Source organism: Chiloscyllium punctatum, chromosome 44 (genome assembly GCF_047496795.1).
Source record: "Chiloscyllium punctatum isolate Juve2018m chromosome 44, sChiPun1.3, whole genome shotgun sequence".
Taxonomy (NCBI): domain Eukaryota; kingdom Metazoa; phylum Chordata; class Chondrichthyes; order Orectolobiformes; family Hemiscylliidae; genus Chiloscyllium; species Chiloscyllium punctatum.
The window spans coordinates 49,896,088-49,912,765 of record NC_092782.1 but is presented as its reverse complement, the minus strand read 5'-3'; the positions used below and the strand labels follow the sequence as shown (position 1 = coordinate 49,912,765).

The window sequence follows — 16,678 nt, the reverse complement described above, 5'->3', positions numbered from 1 at the left end:
CATTCTGCTAAATTATGGCACTCACAATATAAGGACAATGTGAGTTTCCTCATTTTGATAAGCATAATATTTCATGATATGTTGGGTTGCCTTAAGAATATTCAGGAACTAAAACTAAAATGAAAATGCCAATAAAATAGACAAAAAAAAGTGTATCCCCAAGTAGTACAGAGTTAAAGCAATGTTGAAATGGGCATTAAGAATAATGTTCAATTTTCGAGACTTAATTATGCTTGAATAGTTGATAGTAAATTTTTATGAGCATACAATTAAAGATAGCAACTAAGAAGGTTGCTGCTATAAAATCCTGATGGACCATTAAAAAAATTCACCACCCAAGAAGGGCCAATAATTGAAATGACCACAACGTATATTTAAGCAGGAGACTACCAACCACTGAACAGGATGAACAGACCAATCTTTATCATAGTGGTACTTTGTAGATTCGTGCTGAGCATTTTTGCAGTCTCAAGAAGGACATGCAGCACAGCAGTTGTGATCACTTAAGTTGAACTCTCGATCATTTAATCAAAATATTCATAGAATTGTGGAATTCCTACAATGTGGAAACTGGCCATTAAACCCATTGAGTCCACATGACCCTTCCAAGAGCATCCCACCCAGACCACCCATCTCTGTAACCCTACGTTTCCCATGGCTAGTCCACCTAACGTGGATATTCCTGGACAGTCGCAATTTAGCCTGGCCCGTCCACCGAACCTGCACATCTTTGGACTGTGGGAGCAAACTGGAGCACTTGGAGGAAGTTAAGGCAGATGTGGGGAAAATGTGCAAACTTGACACAGACAGTCACGACAGAATGCAATCAAACCCATTTCCCTGACTCTGAGGCAGGAGTGCTAACAACGTGCTGACACACTATTTTGGGTGAGTGATTGGAATTAAATAAACTATTTGATCAGTTTTAAGTTCATTATGCCAGATTAAAAGTTTAAGAAAGCAATTTACAAAGTTGGTTAAAAATCGACTTCTCATTTGACCAATGACTCCAAACATAACAAGCATGGTCATCTGCCCTCAACAAATGCACCGTCTCAAGTTGAGAAGCATCCTAAATGCCCCAAAAAAGGCAAAATCAGGCAAAAACAGAAGATAAAGGAGACATAAAGAAGAGCGATCAAAAGCTAAAGACACAATTTAGTGTTGGGGCAATGAGGATGGCTGACATAAGATGCCATTCTGTAGCTCATGAAGGTCTGGACTGGTCAGAGATAACTAGCTTTGATATCATTAAGGGTTTCAAAAAATTCAACTTTTAGATTGCAAGTACAGGATTGATGGATGAACATGAAAATACTGGAATCTAGTCTGAAGGTGACAAAGCCATGGGAATGGATTTTTGCGCACGGGTGCAGCAATAAGTGGATGCACATACCAGTATTTAGCTGGAAAATGTCAGCCTTTGTGACAGAGAAGCAATGGACAGCAATTTCAATTCATGGATTAACAGGATGCCAAGGTTGCAAACACAGACTGTATTGCTGTGAAATTAAATAGATGAAAACTTGCTCATCCTACCCTTGTGTGAAGAAGGGGTCAATGGAGATGCAAGGCACTTCACCAAGTTAGGAGATGGTTACGACACATCAAAATATGCCATTCAAAATAGGTAGTCATGTTGTTTTTGCTGATTTTCAGCAGAGGAGCAGTACAGTCAACTGCAGTTCATTAAATCTTTCTTAGTCTATGAAATGGTAAGGAAGCGTCTCTGAATGTGCGGTCAGACAATGCCACTGTGAGAATAGGATCAAGGGTTGCTTTGATCTTTTATTCCTCATAGTTGATCAGCCGACTAATGGGTTCAAAATGGACATAAAAGGAAAAGAAAATCTCTCGCACCACCACCTCAAAGCATGATTTTTCTTTCAAAATATGAAGTTGGAGAGTTTAATGAGCTAGCGACTAGTGACTCCTTTGCATACCACGAAATAGGGATATGGATTACCAACTTTCTCCAACTTATACTTGGAGGCCTATTTGCAAATTTTATTTCAATGATGAAATGTTGAGAAAAAATGCAGACAAGTGGTGTAAAATTAAGGATAGCAACCATGGAAGGAAGTCTTGAAAAAGAGTTTCTGATAAAAATAGGAGTGTTGCTTTTAGTTTCACATAAACATTACAGCAGTTTTGGTTCAGGAGCAGTTGTGCTTTGCCATTACTTTTAGAAACATAACATTTCTATCCCTACCTCATTACTGAATTATCATCCCAGTCTATGGTACTACTTGATAGGTGGCATCTCAGAATGATATCAGACTTGCTAGATCATATATTATTTTTATTCTAGTTAAGATGATAGTATTCATAGAAACATACTGAAATGAGGGTGTAGAGTTTATCAACATAATTGTACTGCACAAAAGATGACAATAATCAACAATTAACCAAGCTCTCTAATGTGCAACAGTTTGCAAGATCTTCAAAAATTCTGAAAAATCAAGTTTCATTTTGTTTTCCTATACAATCCATTGGAGAAACCCGTAAAAGATCCCATTGATATTAATAATCAAATTCAACGTATGTGATATTCCTTAGTCCTTTCCTGTGAACAGTCAATCTTTGGCTACTCTGACCCCCAAAACACATGAATAGTTTTCGATGTTTGCATCTCTTGTTGTAAGCGCAACCTTCCAATCATGTGCAAAGGGTCCCTACTCTTGGATACAAACCGGAAATGGTCATGGTTCCTCTGGAGCAGTCTGGACTAATTTAAAACAAAAACCTTCCAGGAAAATAACCAACTCGTATGTCACTATTTTAAAATCCACAATTTTAATATGATATTCATTCATGTAATTCTCACATCTTTCATGACAATTGTTTGGTCTGAATGGCATGAAATACATGCATTTATGCTGTAAATATCCACGATCAAAAGTTCTGATTAATCAGAACACTGGTGAACTTTTGCTGTCTGCCACTGGCACTCGAGTAGGATCAAAAGATTGAGAATCAACCTGTTTGGCCACATTTTGACACACTTTGTTGGCATCAAGTCCTGAGGTGAGATTTGAACTGGGAACACTGGGCTCTCTGGTAGGTATTGTATCATTGCAGGACAGGACCTATTTTATGTTCCTTTTAGCATTAATTGCTGGAGATTTAATAAATGGCTGATCTTAACACAAGTCATTTTTCCCTTTGGCTCTTGATCCAATCTTGCCTTCACAATGGTTCTCTTGGGGTGACTCATTTCACATTGAATTAACGACCCAATTTATATTTCCATGCCAACAAATGAATTTGCACAAGTTGGCCATTCAGCCCTTCAAGTCTGCTCTTCCACTGAATAAAATCATGGCTGAAAGGATTTTGGAATTTGGAACACAAACCAATCTATCCTTTAGAATCTTTGATACCCTTGTCTCAGAACAATGCCTTCACCTGAAAAATATTCATGATCCTCAACTCTGTCTTCTGAGGCCTTCTTTGTCCAAATGTTGTTAATTTCTCAAAATTATTCAATTTGATTTATTAAAAAAAAAATTAAACTGGTGGTCTTATTCACTCATGTCCTCAGCACCTCATTCACTTGCTCCCATATGGCACCTCAAACTTTCAGAAGCTAAGTGAGAACCCAAAGTTTGAGTCAAAGGATTCTGTGGTGAGTTGAATGAAAAACTCCATTCTCACATTCAAACAAACAAAATCCAATCTAAGGGTCAGAGACAGAAATCCACAATCAACAAGATAAACAAAGTTAGTTTGATGTTATTTGTATACAGTGATTACTTAATTGAAGGGAGGCACAATTACAGTGTTTCGCTTCATGAAAAGTCATGCAAGATATGTAAAGATGCACGACGAGTGAGTAAAAACAATTAATTGGTGCTGAGTATGGCCTGAAGACTTTAACACATGTGGGGAATGGTATCCTATCAGTTATGCAACCTTTAAACATGGATTACATGAGGTGGTAACTATGTGCCAGATTAAGAGAAAAGCAACTCTGTCAGATAAAGTTAATATTTCTCTTCATTAAGTTACTTTGAATTGTTTGAAAAAACTATGGTAAAAACCTAGGTTTCCAATTTTGATCAGTCATCACATTCATCAACTTCATTGGTTCCTGACATTGCCCATTAAGTACAATAATTAGCATATTTTCAGTTTACTGAGAATTTCAAAATTAAAGTAACTGTTTGTTTCCATTTGCCACTGTTCACAATAGAATTTGCACAAGCTTAGTGAAGTGCTAAATCATTTCTATTTTAGATATCGATGTTATTTAAAACTACTTATATGAAAAGGTGCCATTTTTCCTTGACACAAACAAGGCTACTTATCTTGATGCAATGAAACATAGCTTCTCATGATCATTTTATTGAATTCTATTGCTCTGATCAAATCTTCAGAACAACTTCTAAAATTTGTTCAATTAACTGTCTATTTTCGAATGAATAATTTGAAACTTCCAATTTTTCAGTGGTTAGAACATAGAACTGTACAGCATAGAAACAGGCCCTTTGAGCCACAACATTGTGCTGAACATGACGCCAAATTAAACTGACTCCTTCTGCCTGTCCTTGGTCCATATCCCTCCATTCCATATGTATTCATGTGCTTATTTAAAGGTCCCTTAAACATGCCTAACATCTCTCCCTCCACCACCACCCCCAACAATGCATTGCAGATTCCTACCACTCTGATTCAGAAACCTTACCCCTTGCATTCCCTTTGAACTTTCCCCCTCTCAACTTAAATGCATGGCCCCTAGTTTGAGACATTTCTGCTCCGGGGAAAAGGATTCTGATCGTCAACACAGATATGCACCTCAACTTTATGAACTTCAATCAAGTCCTCCCTCAGCCTCCGCCACTCCAGAGAAAACAACCTGGCTTTTTTTATCCTTCAGTTATCATTCATCCCCTCAAACCCAGGCAGTATCCTGATAAACCTTTCCTGCACCCTCGCCAAAGCCTCAGCATCCTTCCTGTAATGTGCTGACCAGAATTGAACTCAATATTCTAAGTGTAGCCTAACTCTGACTCTTATACTCGATTTCCCAATTGATAAAGGCAAGCATGTATATGCCTTCTTTACTACTCTTTCGAATTGCGTGGCTACTTTCAGCAAGCTATGGACTTGAGCCACAAGATGCCTTTGCACATCAATGCTGTTCAGGTTCATGCCATTAACTGAATACTTTTCCTTAACATTTGATCTCCGAAAGTGCAGCATATAACACTTACCTGGATTAAACTCCATGTGCCATTTCTCCACCCATACCAGCAACTGATCTATGTCCCACTGTATCATTTGACAACCTTCTACACGATCCATAAATTGACTGGTTATTGGACTCAAAGTTGCCTCTGGCAGGTTTATCTTTGGTAGAACATGAGTTGGGGTCAATTCTTGGGCATATGAGTTAACATGTCAGGGTTTCATCCACACAACTACATAAATTTAACCTCACATCCCAGAGTGGTACACAGAGAGGTTACTGTTCTTGAAGATAATACCAGAGAAGAGATATCTTATTCTGGCTCTGCAGATAAAAGCAAAAGACGAATTGGCATTCCATACAGGAAAACGCTAAATTAGATAATCTGGATTTGTACATGCAACAAAAACTTCAGCTCATCAAATCTGTGGCCAAATTTTTCTCTCCCAAAATACCTAGTCCAGTCAACACCGACTGCCCTCCAATATTCATCTTGTACAAACAACAATTACTTTCCAGGCTGTAAGTAATCTAATCTAATCTAATCAATCTTATACCCTTTAATGTAACAGACCGCTTCTAACATGTAGTGTTAAGAACTGGATCAGCTTCAGGCCAAAAAAGTGTTTTAAGAACATTTAGCCACGACTTCCTTTCATTAATACTCTGTGCTTATATGAATAAACCCAGAATACAGTAGGCCATTTTAGCCACTTACTCAACCTGCTTTGCTACTTGCACCAATTTGAGAATCCATATACCAATCTCCATCACTTCCTGCACTCTGTGTAGCAGCTTAATATTTAGCTTACATGACCTCTTTGTTCAAAAATATTGCTGCATTACAAATTGTATGAACGTGCTCTGTGCAAAATGGCTCTTGAACCAAATTAATCCATTGAATTGGTTTGAGGGATTCTAATTCAAGTGCAAGTCTTCCTTTTATTACTATTACAGTGCTTGTCACAAACTAAAACCTAGCAATCAGAGTTTAATATGACTGGTCCACAGCAAAGTATACATCATGTTAAGGATAGAAAATATTTATTGAATACCTTTTATAATCTCAAAACGTCCCAAAGAATGTTCCAGCCAAGAAAGCACTTTTGATTTACAGTCAATAAAGCAGGCAGTTTGTATTCCTGCTCCTCGGATGCTGCCTGAACTGCTGTGCTTTTCCAGCACCACTCTGATCCAGAATCTGGTGCCCAGAACCTGCAGTCATTGTTTTTACCTTCAGCTATTCCAAACAACATCTGATAGTGATCGGATTATCTGCTTTGGTGGTCATTGATGATAACAGCCTACTGATGAAAGACCAAGATATACAACCTAAGGCTAATGTCATAATGTGCCAGGTAGCAGTCTTGCCGAAGATCCAATATGCCCTGGACATTCTACAGCAGGCACCTTGAAGTCTAAAAGCAGCACTACCAACAGTGCTTTCACAATGTCTTAAAATGTAGTGCAAGAAAAGATAGTCCAAATGCAGTGTGTTTCCCAAAAATGTGTTCCATGTCGAGATGCTAATTACTCAAAACTAGTTCTACTGGGCAGGATAGGTAGTTTGTATGTCAGACCCCAGGCACTTGAACCAATTGCCCAACTCAAAACCTGTGGCAGGAGATTCCCAGGAGGGCAACGAAAACATTTCTGGACCGTTTATGAAGCATCTCTGAAGAGGTCAAACTTCACAGTGACTCGTGGGAAAATTGTAATTTATGGAATACCATGAACAGAAAGAGAGACTTGGTCTCTCTCACACACACACACACACACACACACACACACACACAGGCAAAATTGAGATATCAGAGCGCGTGCACAAACCTCGGAAGTCATTTATCTGTACTGCCAAACACTACCTGTCCTGAATTCGTCAGAGTCTACAGACTTGGCTCTGGACTTAACAGCCATTTCAAATCAAACCGAATGGAAGCAAGTCATCCTCAATTGTGAGGGACTACCTAAGGAGATAGAATATTGGACATTATACTATCAGTGAAAAAGACAACAGTATCATGGATTCTTCTACAAACATGAGAATGCACAGATGGGGCCTTGGTTTAACCGATTATCTGAAATACATCATTCCCTCAGTAAAGCACTGGAGTGGCAGCCAAAAGTTGAGCTCAAATTTATAATGATAGGATCTTAACCCTAACCTTCTGATTCAGAAACAATTGCACCACTGTTGACACTGCTAAAACTATAAGCCACCTGTGCAAAGGTAATCAGCATTTATGTTCCTTTACTCTCAAGTTTTGGACACTACCAATAAAAGATTGCTCCTGTTGGTGACCCAATTAATATGTATGTTGCCTTAACTGGATGCTCCTCCCTGTAAAATGACCATCTAATTCCTTAAAGAAACTGCTGTTCCAGACAGAAGACAGAGAACTTATGTCTCTCTCCCTCCAGGGCCTGGAATAAAGATAGAAGAGGTAAAACTATACTGTGTCTCTGAGCATTTTGCTTCAACTTAAGGCAGAAAAGGGACTACACCACCACCCTATCCCTGTGACCTTGCATTTTCTTAATCCACCAAGCTTGTGCATAACTGTGGGAGAAAACTAGAGCACCATAGCACTCAGGCAGCAGTGCTAACCACTGAGCCACCATGTCACCACATTGTATTGCTTCCTTTACTGTATGGCACCAATAAACGACGACAGCAACTCCTATTTGCTTATCCTTGTGATTCCATTATGTTCGAAATGGATCAATAAAAGACACCCCAATATTACTTTAAAATACAACTGGAATGAATTTAGAAAATACAAGTGTTTCTGAGATAATGATAAATAAAAACATAAGAACTAGGAGCAGGAACAGGCCATCTGGCCCTTTGAGTCTACTCCGCTACTCAATAGGTTCATAGCTGATCTTTTTGTGGACTTAACACCACTTATCTACGCTCTCACCGTATCCCTTAATTCCTTTATTATTCAAAAAATATGTACCTTAGCTTTCAAAAAATGTTTACTGAAATAGCGTCAACTACTTCACTGGGCAAGGAATTCCATAGATTAACAACCCTCTGGTGAAGAAATTCCTTCTCGATGGAGTTCTAAATCTGCTCCCCCAATTCAGGATATGCCCCCTTGTCCTTATTTCACTTGCCAGTGGAAACATCCTCTCTCCTTCTGTCTTACCTATTCCATTTATACGTTTCTATACAATCCTACCTCATTGTAAATTCTAATGAATATAATCCCAGATTTTTAGCTTTGTACATCCCAGTCCAAGCCCCCACCCCACTCCGGCCTATCACCCTCACCTTTACCTCCTTCCACCAATCGCATTTCCAACACCCCTCCCCCAAGTCCTTCCTCCCTACCTTTTATCTTAGCCTGCTTGGCAGACTTTCCTCATTCCTGAAGAAGGGCTCATGCCCGAAACATCGATTCTCCTGCTCCTTGGATGCTGCCTGACCTGCTGCACTTTTCCAGCAACACATTTTCAGCTCAATTTCATGACTGCCAAGGGTAGAGTTCATAGTGGGATCAAGTAGTCAATATCATCATGGTAGAAAACAGGAGAGGATGCTGGAATGAAGAAAGCTTAATAATCCACACGTGCGCGCGCGCGCACGCACACACACACACCATGCTGACCTCTTTTGTAGTCTCAAATCTTGCTCGTTCCGTTCTTGTGCCGACTCTTTGGACATTCGTTTTCTGACTTCGTCATCAGTAACTGTTGAAAAGGAAAGCAACATTTAGAGAAGTACACATGGCGTGAAGCTAATCCATGTGGATCTCCGCTTGTGTTGAATGCACAAGTCAACCCAGGTTCACAAAATATGGCTAACATACACCAACTGGATGTCTTGAAAACTAAAACATGCGACTTAACTCATCAACTGAAAAACAGCACAAACTCCTTGCACTGGTTCCTCTCAGCAATGATGGAGGCGCACTTCATAGATTTTGAGTATCAATTTCATGATTGCCAGTATTTCACCATTAAGAACCCATTGTCTTGTGGGCTGCAGTATTACATGACCAAATTGAACAAATGGATATTCGGAGTATTAAGAGGAGAACAAAGTTAAAATATTCTTAAAAACACCATGCAACAGAGATAGAATGAAAGCACCCTTCATTTGTTTTGTTATAATCCCAAACCAGGCCATCAAAGTTGTTTTGGTTAGGCAAGGGCCCAGTAACTGCTGTTTCTGAAAATAGACAGAGTCTGACTTCAGAGTTTTAAAAAAACAATAAACTTTACTATTTTAAGTTAGAAAAGCAATACAGTCATTTAACTAACCTATATACATGCAACACATGTTCTATTATCAACCATTAACCTGAAGTGAGAGATTGAACGAGAGATAGATCTGCTGAGCTGTTTGGCAAAAGGCCACCTCAGTGAATAGCGAGAGGCCTTGCGTTTTTTTTCCAAATCAGCCTGACAGGGTGTGGCCAGCTCTCAGATCAGGATTTCTTTGTTTTGGTTTTTCAGTAGCTTTAAGAGGCTGTTTGGGTCTCCGAGTTGGAAGCATCAGTAAACCCTTCCCGGCTGCTTCCTTCTTTGCATTAAAATATTCCTTAAAATATTTTGAGGGGGTGTGGTCTGGTTCATGATAAGGAAAACATGGATAACAGGCAAACTATGGTTGAACATCCTGGAGCACATTAAATAAAGTCAAGACCAATCCCAGAGATTTCTCAGCAAACCCCAGCAGTTAATGACATCATGGGTTTCAAATGTCATTAAAAATTGACAAAGGTTTCAAATTTTTCCCAGATCAACGTGTCACCATTTCTCTATCCCCATATCAGTTGGAGCAAAACACTCAGAGACACAGTATAGTTTTACCTCCTGCATCTTTCCTTTGGGCCCTGAAGGGAGAGAACAATTGCCCATGTGCACAGTGACGTGTGTTCTCAGAAACTGCTGTTCTAGAGAAGACCAAGGAATTATATAGTAATTTTACAGAGAGGGGTATCCAGGTAAGGCAACATACATATTAATTGGTCACCGTTACAATCAGCGAGCATCAACAGTAAAAATTAAGCCATCTGCTGTTACACAATGAAGTCAACTGGCTTTACATAATGAATACTTTTCACCTTGTTAAATGAAGTTACAAACAGAAGTTACAAATAGCTCCACATAATGAATGCTTTTCCACTTTGTTAACCCATTACTCTTGCCTCCAGCACCCCATTGTGAACTGCAATTTCTTGTCTGACCTGAGTCATGCTCAGCTGAAACTCTTGTTTCACAAAACTCAGAGCTTACCTCTTTCCCTGCCTGCTTATACCCTGTTAACATTCTCAGCAGGACCAATACACTAAATGGTAAGGTCCTGGGAAGTGATGCTGAACAAAGAGACATTGGAGTGCAGGCTTATACTTCCTTGAAAGTGGAGTCCCAGGTAGAAGGATTGTGAAAGCGGCATTTGGTGTGCTTGCCTTTATTGGTCAGTACACTGAGTTCAGGAGTTGGGAGGTCATGTTATAGAGTCAAGGAGATGTATAACACGGAAAGAGACCCTTGGGTCCAACTTATCCATGCTGACCAGATATGCTAACCTAATCCAATCCCATTTGACAACGTTTGGCCCATAACCCTCCAAACCCTTCCTACACATATACCCATCCAGATGCCTTTTAAATGTTGTTACTCTACCAGCCTCCACCACTTCCTCGGGCAGCTCATTCGTGACGTCAAAAAGTTGCCCCTTAGGTCCCTTTTAGATCTTTCATCTCTCACCCTAAACCTACGCCACTGAGTTCTGGACTCCACCACACCAGTGAAAAGATCTTGTCGGTTTCCCCTAGCCATACCCCTCATGATTTTATAAACCTCTATAAGGTCACCACTCAGTCTCTGATGCTCCAGGAATGTAATGTAAAACAGTGCATAAAGGGAGGATGGTTCCATTGTTGAGACAGCTTTGCTTGACACGCTCCATAAGCATTGTGAAGAGTGTTATGTGATCCTCCAAAAGCTGGTACTTACTTAGACAAATCATGGTTGCTCACAGACGTTGGCATATTGCAGTTGCATCAAATGTGTAAGAATCTCAAGGGAACCGAACACAGGGAAACAGCCCCAGCCTACTAAGCCTCTCCTTGTAGCTCAAGTGCTCCAACCTGGGCAACATCCTTGTAAATCTATCCTGAACCCTTTCAAGTTTCACAGCATCTATCTGACGGGAAGACGACCAGAATTGGACACGATATTCCAAAAGTGGCCAAACTGGGCAGCATGGTGGCTCAGTGGTTAGCACTGCTGTCTATGTGCCAGGGACCCAGGTTCGATTCCAGCCTCAGGTGACTGTCTGTGTGGAGTTTGCACATTCTCTGTGAATGCATGGGTTTTCTCCAGGTTTTCCAGTTTCCTCTCACAATCCAAACAAGTGCAGGTTAGGTGAGTTGGCCATGCTAAATTACCCAGAGGATTCAGTGATGTGTTCGCTCGGTACATTAGTCAGGGATAAACACAGAGTAATGAGTAATGGGTTTGGATGAGACACTCTTTGGAGGATTGATGTGGACTTCTTGGGCCGAAGGGCCTGTTTCCACAGTGAATTTAGAATTTACAATCCCAACAATCGTCTGGACAGTTGCAACATGACCTCCCAACATCTATACTCAATGCTTTATCAAACAGAAGAAAGGATAGCAAATGCCCTTCTTCATATTCTGTCTACCTGCGACTCTACTTTCGAGCAACTATGAACCTGCACTCCAAGATCTTTTTTGAGAAACACTCCCCTGGACCTTACCATTAAGTGTATAAGTCCCGCCCTGATTTGTCTTTCCAAAATGCAAGACCTCACATTTTTCTAAACTAAACCCATCTGCCACTCCTCAGCCCATTGGCCCATCTAATCAAGATCTTGATGTACTCTGAGGTAGCCTCCTTCACTGACCACTACACCTCCAATTTTAGTATCATCTGCACGCTTATTAACTATACCTCCTACGTTTACATCCAAATCATTTATATAAAGGACGAAAATTAGTTGACCCAGCACCGATCATGGTGGCAATCTACTAGTCACAGGCCTCCAGTCTAAAAAACAACCATCTACCACCAAGGGTCTTCTACCTTTGAGCCAGTTCTGCATCCAAATGGTTAGTTTACCCTGTATTCCATGAAATCTAACCTTGTTAACCAGTCTCCCATGGGAAACCTTGTCGAATGCCTTACTGAAGTCCATACAGATCATGTCAACCGCTCTGCCCTTATCAATCCTAGTCGTTACTTCACCAAAAAACTCAATCAAGTTTGCGAGACATGATTTCCCACACACAAAGCCATGTTGACTATCCCTAATCAGTCCATGCCTTTCCAAATGTATGTAAATCTAGTCCCTCAGGATTCCCTCCACAACTTGCCCATTACTGATGTCAGGCTCACCAGTTAATAGTTCCTTGGCATTTCTTTACCACCTTGCTGATCTTTGAAGAGATTCTCTCCCGAGTTACCCTTTTGTCCTTAATGTATTCATAGAATCCCTCAGGATTTTCCTTCACCCTATTTGCCAAAGCTATCTCATGCCCCCTTTTTGCCGTCCTGATTTCCCTCAAGTATACCCCTACTGCCTTTATACACGAAGGATTCACTTGATCTATCCAGTCTGTGCCTGACATATACTTACTTCCTTTTTCTGAACCAAACCCTCAATTTCTCGGACTATTTGGCATTCCCCACAGCTACTGCCTTTCACCCTAACAGGAAGATATTGCCTCTGCACTCTCATTACCTCATGTTTGAAGACTTCTCATTTTCCAGATGTCCCTTTATCTGCAGACATCCGCAACCAATCAACTTTTGCAAGTTCTTGCCTAATAAAGTCAAAATTGGCCTTCTTCCAGTTTCGAACTTCAACTTTTGGATCCTGTCTATCTTTTTCCATCACTATTTTAAAACTAATAGAATTATGGTCGCTGGCCCCAAAGTGCTCCCACACTGATACCTCAGTCACCTGCCCTGCCTTATTTCCCCAAGTGTAGGTCCAGTTTTGCACTCTCTGTGGAAGGTACATCCACATACTGAATCTGAATGTTTTCTTGTACACACCTAAATTTTTCTCCATCTGAACCCTTAAAACTATTGCAGTCACAGTCAATGGTTGGGAAGTTAAAATCCCCCACCAAAACCACCATATTATTCTTACAGATAAGTCAGATCTCTTTACAAATTTGTTCCTCAATTTCCCACTGACGATTGAGCGCTTATAATACAATTCCAATCAGGTGATCACCCCTTCCTGTTTCTCAGATTCAATTAACTTCCCTGGATGTATTCCCAGGAATATCTTCCCCAACTACAGCCGTAATGCTATCCCTTATCAAAAACGCTACTACCCATCCTCATCCTTACTATAGCATTTGTATCATGGAACATTCTGTTGCCAGTCCTGTGCATTTCTGAGCCACATCACCATAACTGCTATGATATCTCAGTCCCATGTTCCTAACCATGCCCTGAGTTCATCTGCCTTCCCTGTTAGGCCTCTTACATTTAAATAAATGACATCTTATTTATATTCTGCCTTGTTCTCAGCTTTGTTCTTGCCTCCCCCGACACTTCAACTCCTCCCTTTTCCCAACTGTACCAGTCTCAGATTTATCTCTTTCCTCACAAATTTCCCTGGGTTCCCCCTCCACTTTACTAGTTTAAATCTTCCCGAGCAGCTCTCAAATCTTCCAGCCAATATATTAGCCCCCTTCCAATTCAGGTGCAATCTGTCCTTCCTGTACAGATCACTTCTATCCCAGAAGAGATTCTAATGATCCAAAAACGTGAACCATTGTCCTTGCACCAGCTCCTCAGCCACACATTCAGCTGCTCTGTCTTCCTATTCCTACCCTGACAAGCTCATCGCACGAGGAGAAAATTAGCTGCAATTTCCTTTCAGTTCAAGAATTGAACTTTTCAGGCTGGGATGAATTTTTGAGGCACACTCCTGCCAATTTCAAAGTTTGTATTTGCCAGCTCTCATATGTTGGCCAAGAAGTTATGATGAAATGTTACACAATCTTTTTTTTTCTTTCCTTTGTAGAAAGACTCAGACAGTGCTCTGAATCACTGGTTGAAATTAAAAATCCCACAAACGTTCGGTTTTGTCAATTATCTGAGATTTAACCATCATGGACTTGGAGAAAGATTTGTAAAAGTATCCCATTTAAAATGCATTTGATGAAACTTTTGCCATGGCAGAGACAATTCATTTTTATCAATCATTTCAGGCTGTGAAATAAAATTCAAAAGCAAGGTTGACTTCTGGATTAAATACTAATTGCTTCAGTGTGATGAAATGATGGGCAGTTCCATGAAGGGTCCACTGGAACTATTCAATACCTTCAAAAACAAACAGCTTTTCTCCCCCTCCAGAGAATGGAGGTATTTGTGTCTTTCAAAAGCACAAAGGCATAAAGACCATAGGTTATCAAGTACTGTTCAGTAGCTTACAGAAGTATTTTCACTTCTTCATTACAACCAAAAGAATCAGATTATCTTTTATGTGACCTTCATGCAACCTACTTTGAAGGGAAAAAGCTTCAAAACAATGCTTCAGAACTAATGAATTCAGTGGTTACCAGTTTAGTGCCTTGTTGCATGTTACTTATCAGAAAAATCACTATTCTGTTGTAAAACAAAGTAATATATGGTTGCTGTGTTTAAAATCATAATGCTTCAAGAGTTTTCACAAAAATAACTAACTGTAAAACCAGATGTGAATATGGACTTTGAATACTCTTCACAATTAACCATACAAAGGATGACAGCCTTTAAAAAACAAAAGCCTGAGAGATTAGAGGAACAGTGTCAGTACAGGTATAAAATTGGCTTACTGCTGTCAAGTTGAGGGTGGTAGTGAACCAGACTATGGGGTCCCCTGGATTTGGTTTCGAGATGTTTTTATATGTCAATGACTTGGACTTGATATAAAAGTGAAAAATTCAAAAGTTTTCAGATGACAAGAGCACACTTAAAAGTACTGGATACAGTTCTGATCTCTATACTAAAGACAGGATATTTTTGTTTTGGAAGGTAAAAAGAATGAATGTTTCTGTAGATTAGACCATGGGATGAAAGGCTTGCCCTAGGAGGATAAATTGGCAATAATTCTCTCGAATTAAAGTTGATCCCATTGAAACGCAAGGAAGAAACTCAGACCCTGAGTCAATTAGTTCTATATTAGATAAAAATACTAACATTACATTAGATAAGATACTAGTGATTGTCTCTTAGCATTCTGGAAAGTCATAAGCAATTCTGAATAGCCAGGGACCTGATAGAGAATCACAGAATAGAGATAAAGGTCATAAAAATTAGTCTCCCAGTACTCAAATCACATCTCCAGGTGGTGTTGAAGATTTGGCCAGTGTAACCATTTATCTGAGGAACTACGTTGAAACATCTAAAAAATGACCTTCAGCTGGAAAATAGACAGGGAGGGAGGTATTCATGGCATCATGGATACCTGTCCTGTTTTCATTGGATAGAAGGGTTCTGTGACAATGCTATGGCTTTAAGAGGTATATTTTGTCCTGGTTTTGCTGTGAAGAGAGGTTGAGACAGAGGTTGTGAATGGTCTGGCTGGCCAATCAAGTAAACAGCTTGTGGGACCTTCAGACTTGTTTTGAAGTTGGAACAATAAATGCAGCCTGAATGTGTGGGGCCAAGCTCTCATTGAATCAAGATTATTAGTTTCGCTTTTTGCAGTTGTTGGGGGTCTTGAAGCTTGATGTGGAAGCTGTTTTCCCTCTCTCTGCCACAGCTAAAAGCTGGGGGTCTTTTCCTGTTGCTAGTATTGCATGAGAGATAATGAATTTTACCGACTTTACCTCTGCTAAGGGTGTGCTTATGGGATGTTACAATATTGGAATAATTAATGAGTAGGGAATTAAGTTAAGTATTTTGATCGTTACATTTAAGCCAATGTTTTTTGAATTTTATTTCTTCCGTAGTTTAACTGTCATATGCGAATAAAGTGTGTTTTGTTTCAAGCCTAGTAATGTGACCAATTGAATTGCCTTCTTCAGGTAGAGGGCCGACCAGAACACGTGGAGGGAGGTCGACCAGAACATGCCGGGGGGGGGGGGTGTCAACAAAAATATGCAGGGGGCAGGGGGTGCAGCGACGGCAGAGCAACCACAATAAATGGAAGCAGACCAAGAGAACACTCCTCTAAGCATCCTGCTGTGGGGCTAGAATGGTAGTTACTGAGAAAAACACACTCCATCAAGCTTCTATTCTCTTTTGAGTGAATAGCACTAACCTGTTACAAGTTGAACACTTTTGTCAATTTAGCTGAACGCAGGTATTGAAATTGTTACTTCTTCAGACACTTGGAGTTATCTGTGGTCACTGAATTCAAAGTCTTAAGCTTTAAGATTTGGAGAGGATGTTTCCTCTGGTAGGAGAGCCCAAAATTAAGTGGAGGGATCAGTGACTGCCGAAATTAGACTGGGCCAAAATAAAAACACAATTAAACAGTTATAGTCATTTTCAAGC

General features: G+C 40.0%; 1 protein-coding gene across 1 annotated transcript in view; it reads right to left on the bottom strand.

Moving 5' to 3' along the window:
- Positions 1-16,678, bottom strand: part of chchd3a (coiled-coil-helix-coiled-coil-helix domain containing 3a) — a 237,486-nt gene that overhangs the window by 175,426 nt on the left and 45,382 nt on the right. Inside the window, exon 3 of the mRNA XM_072562913.1 lies at positions 8,809-8,890. Within this exon, the coding sequence (XP_072419014.1) occupies positions 8,809-8,890 (82 nt within the window). The remainder of the gene's footprint in view (positions 1-8,808; positions 8,891-16,678) is intronic.